The 20,913-nt window shown below is 36.6% G+C and overlaps 1 protein-coding gene across 1 annotated transcript in view; it reads right to left on the bottom strand.

Annotated features, from left to right (window-relative positions):
• col11a1a (collagen, type XI, alpha 1a) overlaps positions 1-20,913 on the bottom strand; it is a 101,999-nt gene that overhangs the window by 55,332 nt on the left and 25,754 nt on the right. Inside the window, exons 6-24 of the mRNA XM_036217381.1 lie at positions 18,431-18,523; positions 16,235-16,333; positions 13,461-13,745; positions 12,225-12,281; positions 12,055-12,096; positions 11,892-11,954; positions 9,907-9,981; positions 9,725-9,808; positions 9,056-9,112; positions 7,718-7,771; positions 7,588-7,641; positions 5,753-5,806; positions 5,579-5,632; positions 3,207-3,260; positions 2,785-2,829; positions 2,635-2,688; positions 2,507-2,551; positions 1,835-1,888; positions 1-39 (exon numbers count right to left, since the gene is read on the bottom strand). The exon at positions 1-39 is cut by the window's left edge and continues 1 nt beyond it. Of these exons, the coding sequence (XP_036073274.1) occupies positions 1-39; positions 1,835-1,888; positions 2,507-2,551; positions 2,635-2,688; positions 2,785-2,829; positions 3,207-3,260; positions 5,579-5,632; positions 5,753-5,806; positions 7,588-7,641; positions 7,718-7,771; positions 9,056-9,112; positions 9,725-9,808; positions 9,907-9,981; positions 11,892-11,954; positions 12,055-12,096; positions 12,225-12,281; positions 13,461-13,745; positions 16,235-16,333; positions 18,431-18,523 (1,362 nt within the window). The remainder of the gene's footprint in view (positions 40-1,834; positions 1,889-2,506; positions 2,552-2,634; positions 2,689-2,784; positions 2,830-3,206; positions 3,261-5,578; positions 5,633-5,752; positions 5,807-7,587; positions 7,642-7,717; positions 7,772-9,055; positions 9,113-9,724; positions 9,809-9,906; positions 9,982-11,891; positions 11,955-12,054; positions 12,097-12,224; positions 12,282-13,460; positions 13,746-16,234; positions 16,334-18,430; positions 18,524-20,913) is intronic.

Below are 20,913 nucleotides of genomic sequence, written 5' to 3'. Positions count from 1 at the left end.
TCCAGGTGGTCCTATAGGACCTTGGGGACCAGGAAGACCCTGCAAAGAAAAACACAATCATCAATCCCTCCAGTAACAAAAAGAATGCCAAAGCCTTGTTTTAAAGCTTGTTTGCTGTCCCCACATTAGCATTAGCATGTTTGCAGAACAGAATACACTTCAATATTTGCACATGTGCTCCAAAATATGTGTGGCAGGTTTATGTGAGGACACTGTCGCCTGTTCCTACACAGGTTTCAAGGAATTCCTCCCCCATGAAGAACCCCATCAAGCCCCTAAAAGTTTTCCTGTCTTAAAATAAATCAGAATAACACAAAGGTATGCTTGTGTGTTACATGCCTAAAAGGGAAGAAAATGTGCGCATAAAAGTGTTAAGTCTTTTCTAAAAACGACATTTCTTTTCTACATATTTCTTCACATGGGTGTGTTCTGAATCCCTGAAGTTAACATTTAAGAGGAAGTAATGACTTCTTCTTTCTCCATGACTTTTTCAAGTTAAAGAACCAATGTTGTAAAGAACTTTCTTAGGGGTAGCAGCGTCATGCTAGCGTAGCTGCACGGTGACTATTGATGACATCATGGAGCGTTAGTACTGCCTGAATTTGAAGACACTTTTTTCCCATATCTTTCCGCTTGAAGGGCTAAACGTAGGGGTAGAGGAGAAGCCCTAGAGGTAGGGGAAGATTTTGGAATCACCATAACAAGGTTGGGAGTTAACATAAAAACAGTAGCATCTGCTTTAGCAGTACGAGCCTGTTTTTTCCATGTTACAAACAAGATTGGGGCTATGTCCGAATTCCCTCCCTAATCCCTAACTACTAAAAAATGATATAATGTAGAACTATATAGTGCCCTGGATTTTAAAATCAATTTGGGCACCATGTTCACTACTTTACTTACGTTTTGGTTATCGCCGGATATGATGTCACTAATTTCACAAAATGCAAATCAAATCAATACGAATGACTCATGAGGTTTATTTATGACTCCGCTGTGTTCTGATGATTAAAATGTGGATGGTTTGTTTAAAAAAATACATTTAAACATGATCTTTCACAAAAAATTGTTTGACCGCAATGCATTGTGGTCTTTATTTGCTAATATAGTGAGCATAGATGCATGCTAGTTTTTCACAGAGACTCCAGGGATATTTCTAGTGCACTCGATTTTGGAATTGTATATTTGGACAATAGAAAATTGCAGACGTACTGTACAGTGCACTATATAGTGATTAGGGTAGGAATTCGGACATAGCTTGGGAGTTAACGGTATTGTGACAATGCTAATGTGGCTAATGTTTTTTTTTTGTTTTTTTTTTTTAAGGAGCTGGGGGTACTAAAATGGTTTAGAATTAGTATTGTCACAGTAAAGTTTGTTTTGGCAGTTTCAGTCTGTTGCAAACAAGGTTGGGAGCTGTATTCAGAATATGCTAACGCGGCTAACGCTAATGTGAACGTGCACCACGTCATAAACAAGTTCTAGAGGTTTTTAAATGAAGTGCATCAAAAATGACAGACTGATGGACTTATATCTGACTCTCTTGTCTAACTTAACATGCCTTATATATGACAAGTGCATCAAATAGTGCATAAAATACAGCATATAAAACTTGTTTTGGTAAATCAAAAAAATGCAAAGGAAATTGTATTTCCTAAATTCTGCATTTGTTTTGACCAACTTTCACATTTACAATCTACTTTTCCAAAGTGTCTTGCTGGAGTCTGGAGTATTCATCCATGAAAGGCACAGCATGTTTTCAAAGCTTGCGTCTCCTCAGCACCTTGTCTTAGCTTTTGTCAGGTGTCATGAACAGGTGCATAGCTGATTTATTCACCTGCGTTCCTGGAATTCCCTGCTGCCCGGGTGGGCCCGGCTCCCCCTGTGGTCCCTGAAAATGACAAAAGTGTTCAAATCTTTAACCAACAGCTCAACTGCGTTCCCCGACCTTTAAAAAATGCACAAAAGTGGTCTTTATAGACCTAAAGATGTATTTATTTGCTGTTTCCACTCTTAAAAAACACATTGGAATTTCCAAAAGGGAATTTCACAAGGAAAAGTTGTTTTTTTGTAATTATAAAGCTTTTTGAATGCTTTTTTAATCTTACAAAGCAGTAATAATATATATATATATATAGAAAAAGCACAAAAAATATTCACATTCACAAACTGAACTCCAGTTTTCAGACATTTTCAGCACAATATTTGTGACTTTGTTTTTTTTCTACAGATCATCAAAGCATCAGAGGATCAAAACTGTCACGCCGGTGCCTCCGTATGGCGCTGCGATCACCACCAAAGTGGCCGGGTGCAACCCTCATGGCAGGTACGGAGGAGCAGAAGCACTCTCCTCGCAGCTGATGTGCCACTCAGCTGCTTCGAGGCACAGAAATGACCTCTGACCTCCACAGCTGTGCGCCCTGAAGGGATTTTTACCAGCTCAACTCCAGCTAACTGAAAAAGGCGCGTTTAGGTCTGTTTACTGACAGGAAGTTAGCCGTGTTTGTACCATATTTCCTTTGGGACCTGGCGGTCCGTCAACTCCAGCAACGCCCTGCGGAGAGCAGCGGAGAAAGAAGGCGTGTGAACTGATGTGTCATTTACAGAGAGAGTCATCAGAGGAAGAGGGACACGTACCGGACCTCCAGGGGGTCCCGGGGGGCCTCGGGGTCCCAGCAAACCTCGAGGGCCCTAAGAGAAAGCATAATTTGTTGTGGAATTTTTCATGTGCTTGTTTAGCTACTAAAGAGTTTGAAGAACGGCATTGTGGGAAAACTCAAGCCTTACAGTCTCTCCAGCTAATCCTCTGGGCCCAATCTCGCCGTCCTCGCCCTGAGACAAGAAGAGTCAGAGTGTAATGAAACAATCCACTTCACAGGCTGTAGAGTTTCGACTCAAACAAATAAAATGGACAGAATTCGATTTCAGCTAAACTCCTGCAGAAGCTACAGCCTTATTTGTGCCAAACTTTATGCAGTGGGAGCCCGAGGGAGACTGGAGGTGGAGAAGTTAAAGGTAGTTAGGCTGAAGGGTGGAAGGCGGAGGTCAAAGGTCAAACATTAGCCGTCCTCCTCCTCAGTTCAGCCTCCTCCCAGCTGCCTGTGCCTGAGGGCTGAGCTGCTGCCGAGGTGCAGCTCATTTAAACAGAGGTGTCAGTGACTCCCTTCAGCTCGCGGCGCTTTGATTAAAAAAAAAGAGGAAGTACTCACTCTCTGCCCATCTTCTCCGGGGGCCCCCTGCGGTCCCATCGGCCCCGGCTCCCCCTGAAGAACACGAGAGTGTCAGAAAACAGACCCGTTTTTTTGGTATTCCGGGCTGAACAAACCACTTTCAGCTCCAGCTTTGTGCATCAGCGCTCTCTGAAATATTTTCAATAAATTGCTCACCGCCCGGAGCGTTTTACAATTTCCATTAGCCTCTCTGGTGATTCTCATTCTAAGAAGCAGTGCTTGTTTTGAATGTTCAGAGGCGCATGAAGTCCTCAAGAATTCTACTTAAGGAAGAGTAATGTAACTTTAAACTAAAGCTAATCAAGCAGAAGTAAGGAGGAGTCATTCAAAGAGCAGTTTAGGTACATAAGTTAATAAAGGTAGTTGATGAGAAAGAACTTGAAGTTCCACTCCGACCATCTTTTTATCTTTTTAAAAGCGATCTTTTAATTGTCATGATGCCTTTTTCAGCCACTATCAGAAACCTGTGTTGTTTTTAGGACATAGTTTCTGCAGAGCGGCAGTAGTTCATTAGAATTTAGCCTTTTTTGCAATTGAATTGAGCAACCCCGCCCCTTTTTCCCCTTCCTGTTGATGAAAACTTGGAGAAGGGAGCTCGTGGGCCGCCAAGCATATTTTCTTCATCACAAATACCATAAATTTTGGGAGTATAAGTTGCATTTTTTTAATTTTATTTTGCATATTTTGGGCGGGCGTGCGACTATTCAGGTACAACTTTGTGATTTTTCCAAAAATAAATTGTTGGGGATGTTTCCATTAACAACCACTAGAGGGCACTGTAGTTGTGTGATAGTGACACAGAAGAAGAATTAGTGCCACTCATGCTATGTCTGAATTCCCACTCTAATCCCAAACTATTAAAAAACTGTATAGTGCAGAACAATCTAGTGCCCTGAATCTTAAAAGCAATTTAGACACGATGCTCACTATCTATTTTTTTTAAACAGCAGATATGATGTCACCAATTTCACCAAGTGAAAATCGAATCAATACAAACGTTTTACGACATCTCTTTATAACTCCACTGTGTTCTAATGATGAAAATGAAAATAGTTTTTCAAAAAGATACATTTAAACACACTTTTTGTGTTGTTCAAACGCAATGGATTGTGGTCGATATTCGCGAATTTTTTAAGATTTCTGGGAAACTTCTAGTGCACTCGATTTTGGTTCATAAAATGGTAAACACACTATAGTGAGAAGGAGAGGGATTTGGACAAAGCATTCCTCTTGGCTGAAAACAAGATGGTGCCTAACATTGTCAGCCAAAAGCGAAAATTATAAAATCTACCCTTAAATCACCGTTACCGTAACCCAAAAGGGTTCAGAATTGAAGAAATACTTTTATTAATAAACACTGGGAAAAAAAAATGTAACTGTTAGAGTTAGAAGGGTTCTGGTTCTGGACATTATTGTCTTGCTAAACCTTTGCTAATGCTAAGTTTGGTGGAGTCAATCAGAAGCGTCACACTTTTCTCCCAAACGAGCAACTTATAGTGTATGATTTTTATTTATTTATCTATTTTGATTTGGTTCTGCTGTGACTTATACTCCAGAGCCACACATTCTGCAGAAAATTCTCTTTTTTCAAACCCAATTCTTTTATCAGAACCTGATTTACAATTATTAGTATAAAATAAATGTTCAGAAATGTATTTTAAGCTTAATATTCTCTCTATATATCCTAACTTGTTAAAAACAGTTTTTTTAAATCAAAGTGAGTCTTTAAGTATTGTGGCCCAGTTTGATTTATTATTTAGAACTTATAGAATAGACACAAGAACTATAGAAAGTACAACAAAAAAGTTATATAGTGATGTTTCCAAAGTAGTAGTTCTTAATGAGTGATTAACTTAAAAAAATGTAAACGTTTGGAAACTACCCTAAAAGTCACATTTAAGGCAGAAGTAGAGTAAATAACTCGCTACTACCCAAGTTTTTGTACTAATATGCTAATTACTCCACAGATTCCTAACTTTTTACAGTTTTTTGGAAGTCTCAAAAAAAAGTGAGAAACTGTCTTATGGATTATTTAATATATATTAGACTATTCTTATATTTTAAATTATATAGATTCTTTTTTATCTATTCACCTGATGGTGTAAAAAATAATGAATCTCCTGATTTAAATGCTGTTTTTGCTGCAAAACTAAAGTTAATTTGAATTTCTATGATTACTAATTATTATTATTAAAGTGTATTTAAATATTATTTCAAAATAAAATATGTTCATTATTATTTTACAACTAACTGAAGTATATACAATCTGTGCACTTCTTTTTTTTCTTTCAATATATTTTTTAAGTGTCTATATTTTCCATGATATTAAAGGAAATAAATTGTTTTCTCACTCTGTGTCCCTTTTCACCAGGCAGCCCTGGAAGTCCGTCAAAGCCACGATCCCCCTAAAGACAAAAGAAAAACAAACAATAAATCCATCTAAAACATAGATAAATAAATAGAATATTAAGTTTAGTCCACAACTATATAATTTATTGTCAGTAACAGAAAACAAATGTCAGAACCTTTCCACCTGGCTCTCCGGGCATTCCCCGAGCGCCATCAGCACCAGGACGACCCTGAAAACCGCGGGGAAAAAATGAAAAACATGAATACATTTAGGTTTTGAAAATTGAAAAAAATAAATCTAAATGTGAAAACTTTTTTTCCTCATTAATTGTTGTCCTTTTATCCTAATATTCTCATTTATTCCTTAACAGGTTTATATGGTTTATTTGATAAATAATCTGGATTTTGATTTGGTTTTAACACAACAAAAGCTAATCTTCCAACGCTTTACTGGATTATTCAAAGTCTTTTTGTTTAAAGTTAAGAACCACAAAGGAGCTGGAGGAATATGTAACTGTATGAAACAGAAAAGCACAAGGAATATTTGTGTGGAGTTAGTAAATATCCACATGGGAGAAAGTACGAAAATCAGTAAAACAAAGAAAAACACCATAATTTTATTGAAACTGCAACAAAATAAGTTACAGCCAAATACGGAAAATATGACTGTTAGGGCCTCTGTAAAATAAGAAATAAATAACTAAACACATATATGAGAATGAAATTGCAAATTATAGGAAAAAAGATCAAAATTTTACAAGAATATATATATATTTTTATTTGTGTGAAAAGGTCAACGTTTTCCAAGGATATCAGGTTTTTTCGTAAAAAAAATGTCATATTTGGCTTTTAAAATGTTTCAACACAGACAATGGAAAAAAAGAACTCTAATTTATGTAACAGGCAGTTACAGAAGGGAATCACAGTTTAAATATCTGTATTACCTATTTTGTAAATGTACGACTTATCATTTTAATGAAATAACTTTAGTTTTGAAAAAGCATGGCCTTTTCCTCTCAAAATTATGAAAATGTTCTCAAAATTTTACCACTTTTTTGTCATAGAATTATTACTTTTTCTGATAATTGTACAACTTTAAATCATAAACAATTGACTTTTTTATATATTCAAACGATTTTATTCTTGTTCATTTTTGGCTTTTCTCTCTTACTTCTACAACTTCACAAATTACAATTTTTTCCTTGTAATTATCGCTTTTAGTCTCGTACATTTTTGACTTTTTTCCCCTAATAATTATAAAACTTTATTTTTTCAATTTTTGGGCTTTTTTCACATACATTTATGAATTTATCCTCATAAAATTACAACGTTTTTATAAATTACAACCTTATTTTTGTATTCTATTTTTCAGATAATTTTGCGACTATTCCTGTAAATTTTGCTTTTTTTCTTATTCCTTTACAACTTTACTCTCGTAAAATTACAACTTTTTCTTCATAAATAATTTACTTTATTCTCATTAAACTTTTTGCAATTTTTCTTCACGTTTATCAACCTAATTCTTGTAAATTTTGGACTTTTTCCTCAATCTTTTACAACTTTATTCTCATTTATTCATAGAATTATTTTTTTGTGTCCCTAAAACTCATACAAAAGGTTGATAATGAATTTTTTTTTATTCTTTTTCAGATGTGTTGATGTCTTATTTATGGGTCTTTATTAGCATCTTCAGAAAATAAATACATATATTTTGTGGCCCAGAATCTACTCCGAGCCAGCATTTGAGCCATTTTTCAGTCCATTTTCATCCAACTGGGTCAAAATCGTTGCCCTTGTTGTGACAGCAGCTTTGCCCCACATCCACGGCCAGCTTTCCAGTTTGGGCATTTTCAGACAGATTAGCCTGTGTGTTAGTGATTCGTGGATTGGATGCGGGCCCTTAAGCACACCTCAACCAATCGTTTGTTGGAGAGAAAATAATCCTCTCGGCATTTGAGTAGTGGCTGAAACAAAAACACAAACTGTGTTTGGGGTGAGCGGGTTCACTCACCCGTTTGCCAGATTTGCCAGCTTGTCCAGGAGGCCCTTGAATCCCACGAGGGCCCTACGCAGAGGAATCACAGCAAACCTGTTAGACTGACATCGACCCACAATCTGCTCGATCCTCAGTCGGGACTCACTTGAGGACCGGGGTCTCCGCCTTCACCTTTCAGTCCCGAAGGACCCGGTGGACCCTAAAGAGAGAGATCCAAATGTGACACATTTACTGTATTTTTTCTGACTCCTACAATCACACTTGAATTTAAGGGGGAAAAAATACAAAAAATATACAGTAGGTGGCAACATTTAGCTTCTGTAGAGAAAATGTTCATCCATGGGGAAAGTAATCCACACATCCTGCTTATTGAAGCTAAATAAACAACCTGGAATGAAAGGAGTTCGATTATTCTATGACTCCTATAATACCAGATTATTATAAAAAATAGAAACAAGTTTTAACCCCAAACAAACAAACGTTTAAAGAGAAAGACGACTTTAAATTGATCGTATGCAGAACTTTATTCTGTTCTTTTAGGTGCTGAAGACTGCTGTGTTTGATGCTCAGTCTGAGAGCCTAACAGTATAAACTCTGTGTTTTTGCAGAGGCTTTTCATGCAGGTAGATCAAGTATCAACATGTGCACGAAAAGAGGAGAGGAGGGCAGCAGCGCCTTACAGTCAGGTAGTGTCCACTGAGCTGTTTGTTTATTTCACATCAAAAATGGTAAGAAATGGGGAAAAAATGTCACCAAAAAAGTATTAAAAATGTAAAAAAAAAAAAAACTGTATGCGCTCCAAATAATCAATAATCATCTAAACCAAGACTCTGCAACCTTTAACACTAAATAAGCCATTTGGACCAGTTTCTTGCCGCTCAAAACCAATCGGGAACCGCTAAAATCCACTTCACGGTTCAGAAAAAATACACTTTTGTGACCATTAAGACATTCATTTATGAAATGTCGCGTTCAAATATGCAATAACTAACTTATGATGTTTTTCAGTTTAATAAAACTTTTCATTAAGAGAACACTCATACCTATTCTTTTCAAAATAAAAGACCAAATTAGATCCATCAGATTTACTTAAGTCAAATCAGATTTATTTAAGTTAAAAATGCAAGAAAAAGAAAAAAAAAACTTCACATTAAACTGTTGTCCAGCAAATCAGAATGAGTTTTATATTTATTCTAATAATGACAAAAAAAATAAAGTTTTAAAATAATTTTGTCCATTTTGGAGGAGTAATACAGCACACAAAGCCTCTTGATGTAGTGTAATGTCTGCAGTAGGACCAAAAATGTTACTTTACAAATTAAAGACCTCACATTTAACAATTAAACCCATTTAGAAAAATCGTTTGCATTTTAAAGCTAAAGAGCCACATATGGCTCCAGACCCCTGATCTAAACGAATGAACGGTTGTTGGTTGGGTGATGACGGTAAATAAACACCTGCAGAACCTAAAGAGTGGACTCACCACTGGTCCGGACCTTCCAGTCAAACCCATCGGCCCTGGGGGGCCTCTCATCGCCAGCTGTGGGGAAAAAAAAGCACAACAAGATCAGATTTCACTTAAAAAAATGTGTCTTTTCAGAAAAAGGAAGTTTGGAACGTGTTCATTAAAACACATTGGTTCATGTATTAATTTTTTTGTAAAAGAAAAGTTTTTTTTTATTTAAATTTACCTTTCTCTTGTTAAAGTTTATACCTTGAATAAATACCTTTTTATTTTCTAAAAAACACAAAATCGTCATTTTGATTAGCTCAGTATAATTGCTTCACGTGAGCCCCAAAGTTGGATATAGACTTTTATTTTGAAAAACATGATTTATAGCATTCTGGCACAATCAAAACTTCTAAATCAAAGACTTTTACTGGACCTATAGTCCACAGCCAATGATTTATGCTACACCTGTTGATTCACTCCACCCCTGAATTGAATGAAAAACCCCAAAGTATTTTTAAAAGCCTCTCCATGTGTTCAAAGCGGCCTTTTCATCTGGCTGCTCTTCGGCCAGCTCTGCACGTGTCCTTGGCAAAGCCAACAAAATCCCTCCCCACTCCCCGATGAAAAACTCCCCGTTTCCTTCCTCCTCTCATCCCCTCTGCAGAGTAAAGAGAGAAGCTGGCGGGTGGCGGGTCTTACTCTGGCCTGGGACAGGATGGCCTGCGCCTGGGCTTCCTGTGCCGACACCACTGGACCTTTTTCGCCGTCCCCGCCGAAACGGAACTGTTTGGCAAGCAGATTGTTGCCGTCAGCATTTCAATAACACAAGTGATAAGCTGTGATGAAGATGTGATTGGTTAGAGTAGCTGGTGTGAACTCACCGGCAGCATCAACATGGTACCCGGGGGTCCTGGTAAGCCATCGGCACCAGGCAGACCAGCCCGACCAGGTGGACCCTGCAGGGAAAAAACAACATTTTAAATCATCATTGATTAATATTGCAATAACAATATGACTTGCAATACACGAGAAAATGTAAAAATAAAAAAAACTAATATATTATTTATATATATATGTATATATATTGCTGCAACAGGTTTATTTAGATAAAGTCTTCATAACTTAAATTAAACTCCAATCCAAATGACCCATGACTACATAATAGGCGGGCATCTACCGTAACATAAAAGGGCTCCATTTGGTTGGTCAATGACGTGAAGGGATCCATCCAATTAGTCTAATGAGTAAAGGGATTTATTTGACTTAGTAAATACTTCAAGATTGTTTTAGCATGCGTGGAAACATTTAAGGTAGCCATTTATAATATTATGATACGCGTATTGTACAGGCGAATTTTGCGATATCGACACATTTTTGATTATTGGTTTGTTGGGCAAACAAGTTCAACCTTAATAATTGTGTTGTGGAACTATGTTTGTGTCTAGTGTCCTACTTTAAACTATCTAGGGCACATGTGTCAAAGTCAAGGCCCGGGGGCCGATCCTGGCCCTTTAGGTTTTCATATCTGGCCCTCCAGATCATTTCATTTTATTGTTATTAACATCTCAATGTTATCTTGCGCTTATTTCTAACTATTATTATAACAATAATAATGTATAATAATATTTTATGGAGTGCAAAATATTGAAGGTTCTTTAAGGTTTGAGTTGACTTATTCTGAAATTATATTCATGCCTGTTTTTATTCATAACAATGTTAAAAAGTTATGGATTTAAAGTTTTAAAAATTTAATTTTAGTGTGTTCAATAAATCTTTATCCTGTCCAGTACTATTGGCTTTGGTTTGAGTATAATAATTTAGAATGAAACAGTTTCATTGACTAAATGTTAGAATAATAGTACAAAAAAATAATAGTTGAAAACAGCTACTATGCAAGTTTGATTTTGAGCTTTTCATTCAGCAAATTAAGTCATTTCATTAGCCAGACAGAAAAAAACATAATGGTGCAAAATTTCTTTAATACAAAATACTTGAATCAAATTAAAAAGTAGCTCCTTGTTATGGGGCATAAATTAGTCCCGTAAAAAACCTACATTACTAAATTATTTTAACAAAAAGCTTGTTTTCATTTAACCAACAGTATTTTATAAATTTATATTACTTAAATGATTAATTTGGAACGCGGTACAAACCTAAACCTGAGTAGCCTATTTACTATCAGCTGATTGGGTGACACACACATTTTTTTTATATACCCGTATGTAAATGTAGACCTAAGGCATCTTGTTTGACATCATGACCAACAAGTTTAACCTTAATAAATGGGTTGTAGATTCATTTTTTTGACCAGAGACCCTTATTGAACTGTCCAGTGAATAATTAATTAATTTCACCCAATGCAGGGTTGAGGTTTTTGGTTAAGCTAATCAGCTACGCTCTTGAACACAGATTTAATTTGGATCAACATCAAAACAAGATTTTTTATTACATTCTAAGAGTTATTACCACTAATGTAACAAAAAGTACTCTTGGTTTTGGGTCTGAGTACAAAATAATTTCGAATGACAGTTTCAGTAACAAATTGTCAATGGAGAGGTACAAAAGTTAAGAGTTGAGAAAATCTACTTTTTAATTTTCGATCAGTGTTCAACGAATTAATTTCTTTAGTGTAGCAGAAAAAACACAATACTACAATAGCTTTTCAAATACAAAATACTTTAATCGAATTAAGAAGTATTAGTGGGCAACATTATTACATACAATTTTAACATTTTGCACTTTTTAAAACATTTTCTTGCATAAATTAGTCCCATAACAAGCCTGTGTTACTAAATTATTATTGTTCATTCATTTAACCTATACTGAAAATTGTAGCATTAAAAAAATAAATAAAACATTAACTCACTCTGTCACCTGGATCTCCAGGAGTACCCGGGGGTCCTTGAAGGCCTGATGGTCCTGGGAGACCCTAAAGATGATTTATTAATTTCAAGTTAGCTGCCCATAAACATACATTTTGAAGAAGATTTTCTGTGCAAAACCCATAATTTTAATGATGGAGAACTTACAGCTGGGCCTGGCGGTCCTGGTGGTCCTTCGATCAGCATACCCTTAAAAATACAGGTAGCACACCACAAATACTGTTCTTAAGTACTGTGAGCTATGTTGCCTTAAAAATGGAAATTTAAGAAGGAAGAACCAATTTGAGATGAAGGAACATTAATATTTTGGACCTTACGGGTTCAATAACAGCTGGCTCGCCCTTCTCACCCTTCTCTCCGAAGGCTGCAGCAAGCTACATTTGCACAAAAAAAGATAGAAATTTAAATTAATTCTTCATCAAGAAGGCAAAAAGAGGAACAATTGTTGAGGTACCTAAAAAAACAGTATGTAGACAGTTTCAGTAGCATATGACTAAACTAAATATTTGTTCAAAAAAACAAAGAAAGGAAAATAGAAAATGAAAATGTTAGTTACACATAAAAGCAGGAATCTTCAGTGTACATGCATGAAATGAAACAATAGTGTCATTGCATTGTTATTGAGCAGTGGCATACATTTATGGATAATTTATGTACATTCAAATCTTAAGGGATCTATAGTACTGAAAATAATTTCAACTTATATATTTAGCTTTTACAGTTTTGAATTTAAAGTGAGAGGGCTTAGATTCCACTGAAAATTGTGAAAAAAGGGGCAGACAAAGAGCCTTATGCTCAGTAACACACTTTAGAGTGACCATTTCCACTTAAAAGTTAATGTGAATACATGTATAAGCAAATTTTGAGCTTCCGTGTTCAAAACCCTTGAGTTCATGTGTAGTTATGAAAGTTTAAAGTCTGTTTTCTAGCTCTACATTCAAGATGGACGGCTGAAGGTTGGACTTGGACCAATCAGGGACTTGGATTCGGTAGTAACGTATGCTATTGTCCTTCTCAATTCACAGACTTACATGTCAAAATAATAATCATATTTAGAGTTATTAATAATAATAATAAAAATCTGTCAATGCTGTTTTGAAAGATGGACCAAAAAATGTAAAATAGGGGAAATATTGACTGTCTGTAGGGGAGGTTGTTAGACAGGTTGCTAATCAAAAACACAAAGAAAAAGAGGTAAGGAATGGATATAACCTCTGGAAAAAAATGACATTCTAAGGTACAATTGGGTATTTTTTGTAAATGAGTTAGTTGTGTGTGTGTGTTTGTTTTTGTCTATGTCAGAGAAATAGGCTTTTTCAACCAGGAAGTGGAAATATTAACAAAACACAGATACATGCATCACCATTGTCTTTCCTTTTGACAAGACTAATGAATGATACAAAAAGGTCCATTTATCACGCCAGCACTCAACACGTCAATGACGTATTTTCCATGCCAAGGAACTACAGGACATGCACTAGACAACAGAGTGAGACTCTGTCACATTTTCATGCAGACACCCTTCCATCACCGAGTCAGGGAGGGATACTTACGGTGCTCTCGGTATCGCCAGTTTCGGCAGCGACCCCAAGCCCTACCCCATTATCGTAGGTCTCCGTGGGTTTAGACGGGTCAACTCCGTACTCATCATACATCTCATAATCATACAATTTGCCATCAGTCCTGCCCAGATCAAACTCTTTCACGTCATATTCTTTAAAGTCATATGGTTCTGCACCAGTGTCCAAGTTGTCCAGTGTTTCTGGGATAGTGTGGCGTTCTGGAGCAGCAGGAGAGGCCTCGGTGGCGTACACACCAACAAAACCCCCTTCCACAGCCTTTTGGGTTTTTGGCCCGGCCAAGAAGAAAGAAATAATGGTTTGCAACCAAGGAAACAAGAATGTTAGTCAAGCGAATGATCTATCTTTAGCTAAACAGCAGCTATTTTATTCATAAAATTCATACATTTTTAACATAAAGCATGAACACTTTATTCCACGTTGCATTTGACTGTCTCTCACAAATGGAAGGATAAAAAACTATTAAATCCTCCGGGGCAAAAAAAGTTATCAACTAAGGCAAACTACTTCTAGAAAAGTCAATGCAATAAATAAAGTGTTTGCATAATCACTCAAAGAAAAGATGATCTTCTCTGACTAGCAAAGATGGAGTATGATGTCATCTCAGCCTTTGTTTCTCTCACTTTCTGCAGCCACAGGTAGCACAGTGCAGCAGAATGTGAAGAAAAACGCTGTCTGACATGCAATTCATGGTTTTTGTACTTGTGCTCTGAGACAAACAGCATCCCTCTATTTGTGAAGAATATAGTTTCTGATTACATTTTGGAAGCTTTTGTCAACTGCAATCTGCACTCAGCACAAGTAGTGCAACCAAAATCACTTTCTCTCTTTCAGAAGGGTGATCGATGCAGATTTAGCCTTGGAGCGTGACAAAATGGATGCAATTACACAGATATACTGGCAGCGCTCCACGGTTCCAAATGGCTTGTTTGATCACAGCTAGGCATTTTAACAGTCTAAAAGGTAAAGCATGATGATAGAAGGCTGTGAGGGGTTTTTAGCCTCATTGATCATAGTTCTTTTTAGGGTATTTAGCTGAACTAATGATCAAAACCAAGGCATGGGATTTGATGAACAGCAGGGAATATACAATTTTTGCTTGCACTTGTCCTCTTGGGCACCGTTGGAATATCCATTACTCTTCTCCTCCATATGTGGGTTAAGTTTCAAAGTTGCATAGTAAGTACAGTACTACTGTACTACAGTACAGGACACACTAAGCAAAATTGTAGCACAAGTATATCTCTTAAACCTTAGTCACATGTACCCCTACGGCAGTTGACCTGTCCGGTGTAGGGGTTGCCTGGGCGTGTGGAGTCTTGTAGAGACCAGAGGCTGCATCTTAAAGGTTTGTCTTGACGTATTTGTAAGGCCAATGTAAAATGTGCTCACTTATACTGTATGAGTGATGCTGATGTACAGTGCCATCACCTCACACTCTAGGTGTTAATAAGGTGCGAGTACTGGCCGAGTACTGGCCCCTGACTGAATGTGAAAATGCTGCACACACAGGGTGTGCAAGTAACACCTAGGTTCCCGTAGGACACTAGTATGATGACAAAAACTACACTAATTGTAAAATGTCCTAAATTATAATAGTCAGGCTACGTGTAAGGAGCCTGCAAGGAGTGCAAACTTATCACAAGAAATGTAATCACAATCCCCATATGCTGTGGGAGATCTAAAAAAAAGCAAAAATTTGCATGACACGTCTGCATCTCACCTGCTTCACTCTTACTTTATCCTTGGGTGTTGTACAGTAGAAGTGTTAGTTGTCTCTTGCAGCATGCCTTTAGACAGCTCTATGGACTCACCGAACACTCTACAACCTTGACATTATAACAGGCCCATGTCCAATGGTAAGGTTGTAGACTGCTCTACGAACTCACCAAGCAGTCTACGACCTTACTATTGTAAATGGCCCATTCTCAACGGTAAGGTCATAGACTGCTCGGTGAGTCCGTAGAGCAGTCTATGACCTTAACATTGAGAATGGGCCACTTACCTTACCAAGGTCGTAGACTGCTCTACGGAATCATGGAACAGTCTACAACCTTACCGTTGCAAGTGGCCCACGTGAAATGGTAAGGTCATAGACTACAGACTCACTGAGTAGTCTACAACCTTACAATTGCACGTGGGCCACTTGTGTTCCCCGTACATTTCTTGCCCATTTTTTGCCCACAGACAACCTGTATCTAGCCGTAGGGGCAGTTGTGGCCAAGGCTTTACATTAAGCTTATCTCTTAATCTGGATGCACTTTATTTTGAAATGTGGACAGATTCTATTGTGTTGGATTTCCTGTACAGTCCATCATGGAGTCAACAAAGGATTAGTAGGACAAAGTGGTGCCACTGGGACCTCGTTAACGACAAGTGCTACTTGTCCGATACTTTCAATCTTATCAAGTCTTGTCTATTAGAGCTTACGCTACATGCCACAACCTGTCCCAGTATGTCTAGGATTAAGCTTGATATACCATACTATAACTGTAACCTTGTTCAAACCAATAGTTATTTGACTGATGTTATCATAGATGATCCAATTTTTGGAAAAATTCCCATGTTCATCAACTCTTCCACATGCCAAGGTTTAAAGCAATCAAAAAAACACACTGATTCTTTCAAAGTTGTGTGTCTTAATCATATCATACCGGAAATTTCCTTGGATACATTTTTTCGGCTCACATTTTCCACAACATCTGAAAATGTCTTTTAGATGTAGAAGAGAATAAAGTAGGAATTACCTCATTGGGGTCACTCGTGCCAAAGGGTGACTGAGTTTCAGACTCATCTACAGTTCCGTAGTCAATGTCTGTATTGTAATCGCCATCTAACTTGTTTAGCTGAATCATGTTGAAAAAAGGAAAGAAGAGTCAGGGTTAAAAACAAAAGATCAAATCAGAGGTTATTTGCTAGGACTTCTCTCAAGCTCATTGCAGAGTTGGCTACTTCTACACAGGAGAGGTTAGGGTGGTCTACATCCGCCATCACAGATTTTCCCTAAAGAATTCAGATCAGGAAAATCTTGATGCGCAGGATTTGGTCTTTTTTCTTTAATGTTTACCCTAACATTGCCTCTGTGTTCTGCCGGTGCTGTGGCTTGGTAGCCACGCATCCATGGTTTCTTCGAAGGGCCAAACTTTTTAGTTGATGATGCTTTGGGAATCAAGAGCTTTGCAGCTTTGAGGAACTGGGATTTACTGGATGACTTTGTAGTCTTCTTCTTTTTCAAGGCCACACTACGTTTCTTTCTCTGGAAGAGGTGATGGCGACAAACAATACCGAGACAAACAATGATTGAAAAAGTACAAATTGTTGGTCCAGCATAGTGTTTTTTTGTAACTATCTGCCTTCATTTGAAGCCTACTTGCAGGATGAGTTGCAAGAACTGCAATGCGGATCATACAAGTACAATATTCAAAATAAGACAGTTGTTATTAAAACAGGGCTCTATCCTGTACTGGGACTATGTAGGGTACAGAGGAATAAAACAGAAAACTAGAAAATCATAATAAAAACATAAAATAAAAAATAATAACCATCCCATTTGCCTATTTCAATTTGCACCCAAGATAATTCATGTTCTGAATTTTAATTTTTTGTTGATAAAAAACAGTTCCTATACCTCAGTCTAGGAAGAACTTTTAAGCCCTCTAGTTGACTCTTACATCAAAAACCAGGCTGCATCAGAATCTATAAGCTTGACACTTATTGCATATTTGCTATGTAACATTAAATCCAGGACTCCATTTAATTTAGATACACATTATATGGGAAAAAAACTTTTTTTTTATAATCAGAATCAAATTCAAGCATGAAGGGGTTACAAAATCTTGGTATTCATCTTAGGGTTAGTAGCAAATTTAAAATTTTCACCCCTATGGTTTAATTTTGATTAAAAAATAATAATACTAAAAGAATGATAAGATACCTGTAAAATACATGATTTTGAAGTGAAAATGTGTATTCCTGCATAAGAAATTGTACCAGCAGCTCTTTAATGCTACTGCAGTGATATAACCCTTTGAAAATTGTGTTTTCAACGGTTAACACTATATTCAGTAATTTTGAACTAACGTAGATCTGGACTACGTTACAATAAAAAGATTTTTTTTAAAGATCATTAAATGTAACTTTACTCCAAAACTGAACAAAGGTTCTCACCAAAAAAGCAAATATTTTTCAATTTTATGTCTCCAGCTTTCTAAAAAAAAAAAAGTCTGAAACATTTTCTTGTTAACTATAGCTATTATTTCCAATTCAGATAAATTCTAACATATTCTTTAAGCAAAAGATGAATAGTGTATCTATTTCTACTGGTTATATAATACTTTGTTGGTGTGAAGTTTTATCATACCAGTTACAAAAAGTTGTTGATAAAAGTGCTTTAAAGTCAAGAATTATAACAATAATTAAAATACAAAAAAGGTTAAGTGACTAAACTTAATACACCTTAGGTTTACAGTGTCAGTTCAGTTTTTTATGCTTAGGTTTTGTCTTAATATTTTTACATTCTGCAGCCTTTTACAGCCACTGCAGTACTGAACTATAACCTGAGACTTCATTTGGTGATTTATAACAGACATTACTGAAGATTAAAGCAAATTTGAATATAAAACAGACAATTGAATTGAATTGAATTGGAAAAATACGTTATTTTTGCATGAACAACCAGTTATCTTGTTACTGTGTTCATGTTGTCAGGTAAGAACCAGCATTAGACAGCTATATTTTTTCAATATAACTTTCTAAATTACTTTATAGGAAGTGTATCAGAAATATTGCATAAAAGACAGTATAATACTAATACATATCTGATTAAGATACTGAAAGTGCATATAACACAAAATGAAGATAAAGCACAAAACACAAAGACTTGGATTGGTGACTGACAACAAGACAGGAACAGAAAGAACATTTTATCATGTCTTCGTTTTTACCTGTGGCTCAGAATATTCATACGTTGGGCTGATGTCTGTTGTGCCTTCAGAGTAATCATAGAACTGAGTGTAATCTAAGTCGTCAGTAGTGTACTGGAAAGAGATGAAGGAAAGACACAAGAGCAAGAAGTTTTAGCATTAGCGTTAGCATTAGCATCGATGATGCAGAGTAATTTCAGTCAAAAGATGATACCTTCAGTACATATCATCCTTTAACCCTTTAACACCAGAGTTTTAGCTCCAGTGTTGACATTCTTTGAATTAGTGCAACTCTTGAGAGGTAAAATGAACATAAACCAATAGATTCTGACATCAAAAGCAGCTCTGGAGAATCCATTGGAATTACACTAGCTACGCAAACAGCTAAAGAGTTACACTAGTTCAAAGAGGGTGTGTTATTTCGACAGCCCCAGTATTAAATGGTTGAGCCTCATTTTTAATATTTGTTTTCACTGCTTTAATTATATTATAACTTTTGCCTTCTCCAACAGTCCAGTGTGAACACAATATGCTAAAAGCGCATTCTAGAACGATGTAATACTATGTGTAAACATAGCATAACAGTTTTAAAAGTAATTATGAATGACTTTTCGTCTCCACCTTCAAGGTAAAGCTTAATAATAACAATAATTTAAAAAAGGAATATCACCAATGGAGCTTTCTAACAATAAAGTCTACATGTTAAGTTTTTGAATTTGAGCAGGAATAAAGAGGCTTTTTTATTGACAGTAAAACGATCCTTAGCTTTGCCATGTTATTCATGGGCTCTCAACACATGAGTCTCAGTGCAACTTTCATGTGGGAAACACATGCTGAAAGGATTAAAATGGTAAAAGTGTTTGTCAGATTAGGTATTACAGGTCATTAAATGAACCACGCACAGATGTTTTGCTCTAAACTGGCTCAGACATAACAACAGAGCCAACTTTAAACTAGAGCAACTCATCTGCATGATGATTCGCAGAAAATTTCAAAAGAACTCAAAGCTTCAACTTTTATAAAGATATATCAGGTAAAAACAAAACTGTGTTGTTTACTGGTGTTTACAGTAAAGGTTGGGAGGTTGTTAGGCTTTAAGGCAGCATTTCTTTACAAAAAAAAGGGAATCTAAAGAAATGCAGGAAGTGATTAGAGTAGCAGTGTGGGTATCAGCTGTTTCTAATCTAACCTATAAAATCCATGTGAATCAAAACCTAATGTGATCTTCCCAAACTTTTGCTCACACAACCTTTTTCGTGTGTATTGTCAAGGAAATGAAGTCGCTGTAAAATGTTAACTTAACTAAGTGTGCAAAATCAAATGATGTTTCAAAGTTTTATTCCGGGTACTGCATGCCTTAGTCACATGTATCCTTACAGGGCCTTGACCTGTATGGGTGCTGTAGGTTTTTGGGTTGTCCAGACCTGTGGAGGGTTGTAGAGAAGAGTGGTCGCATCTCAATGGGAGCACAGATGTGTCTTTCAGTTCTATTAAAACTCTACGGGACGTCATGAAAATGGAATGTACCATTGTCGATGTGGTGAGTACTGTGGGTGTATCGTGAAGCATCTGTAAGGATAGCGTACGTGCACTTATGATGTATGGGTGATGCTTCAGTCATTAGTAAGGTGTGTGTACTGGCACCTTCTGGATCTTGCGTTTAACCTATTTTCAGACTATAGTCCACCAGATATTTCTGCTCTGAACCAAAGCCTGTAAACAAAACCATGTGACTAAAAATCTCTTCTGTTATTTTCCAGGAATTATGAGGGCGGGGCAACGCAACAACAGAAAGAACAATCATAGTCCTATGCTTTGCAATCCTTGTCGGGATACTTTACTTATTCAAACTTTATATTTCACTGACCAATTTTGAACATCTGTATCAGTGTACCATAGTTTTACTGCTGCTTTGGTACAGTGGAGGAATGCTGAAAGACTGATACTGAAGAGAGGTCTGCTAAGAAGGTTTGCAAAGTATTTGTGACCTATAGATTGTCAGGAAAATAGTGCAAGAAGTAATTTGTCTCATCCTAAACGTTGTTTTAATTAGCCTATTAATCTCACTCTGTTTTATTAAGTTGTTGTCATTGCTCCACGTTTGTCCGCGGCTTTACTTTCTTTGTTGAGATCCTGTAGTGTCCGGCTACAGTGGCTGTTTTGGTCTAGTTTTCAGCTCTGAGCACAGAGCCTATTCAGACTGAAGAAAACAGATGCTGAGTGTATTTGTTGTGAACCAGAGTAGCGATGGCTGGGGCTACTAAAGGCAGATATTTGGTATGTGCATCTAATTTTGAAGAAGTTTGGATGTTGTTTGTTTTCACGGGAGAAACACAGACACGCTGCTATGATGACGTCATGAAGCACGCAGCGGCAGGCGGAGCCTCAGGAATCGAGTTGTTTTACTTCCAGTTAGTTAAAACCTCACCAAAATAACGAAATATTAAGCATAAAATCATGAAAATATTTCAGAAATAATGTTTTTTTAGTGTTCCAAAGGTAAT

The sequence above is a fragment of the Oryzias melastigma genome, linkage group LG20 (genome assembly GCF_002922805.2).
Source record: "Oryzias melastigma strain HK-1 linkage group LG20, ASM292280v2, whole genome shotgun sequence".
Classification (NCBI taxonomy): Eukaryota; Metazoa; Chordata; class Actinopteri; order Beloniformes; family Adrianichthyidae; genus Oryzias; species Oryzias melastigma.
This window is presented reverse-complemented; position numbering and strand designations above follow the sequence as displayed.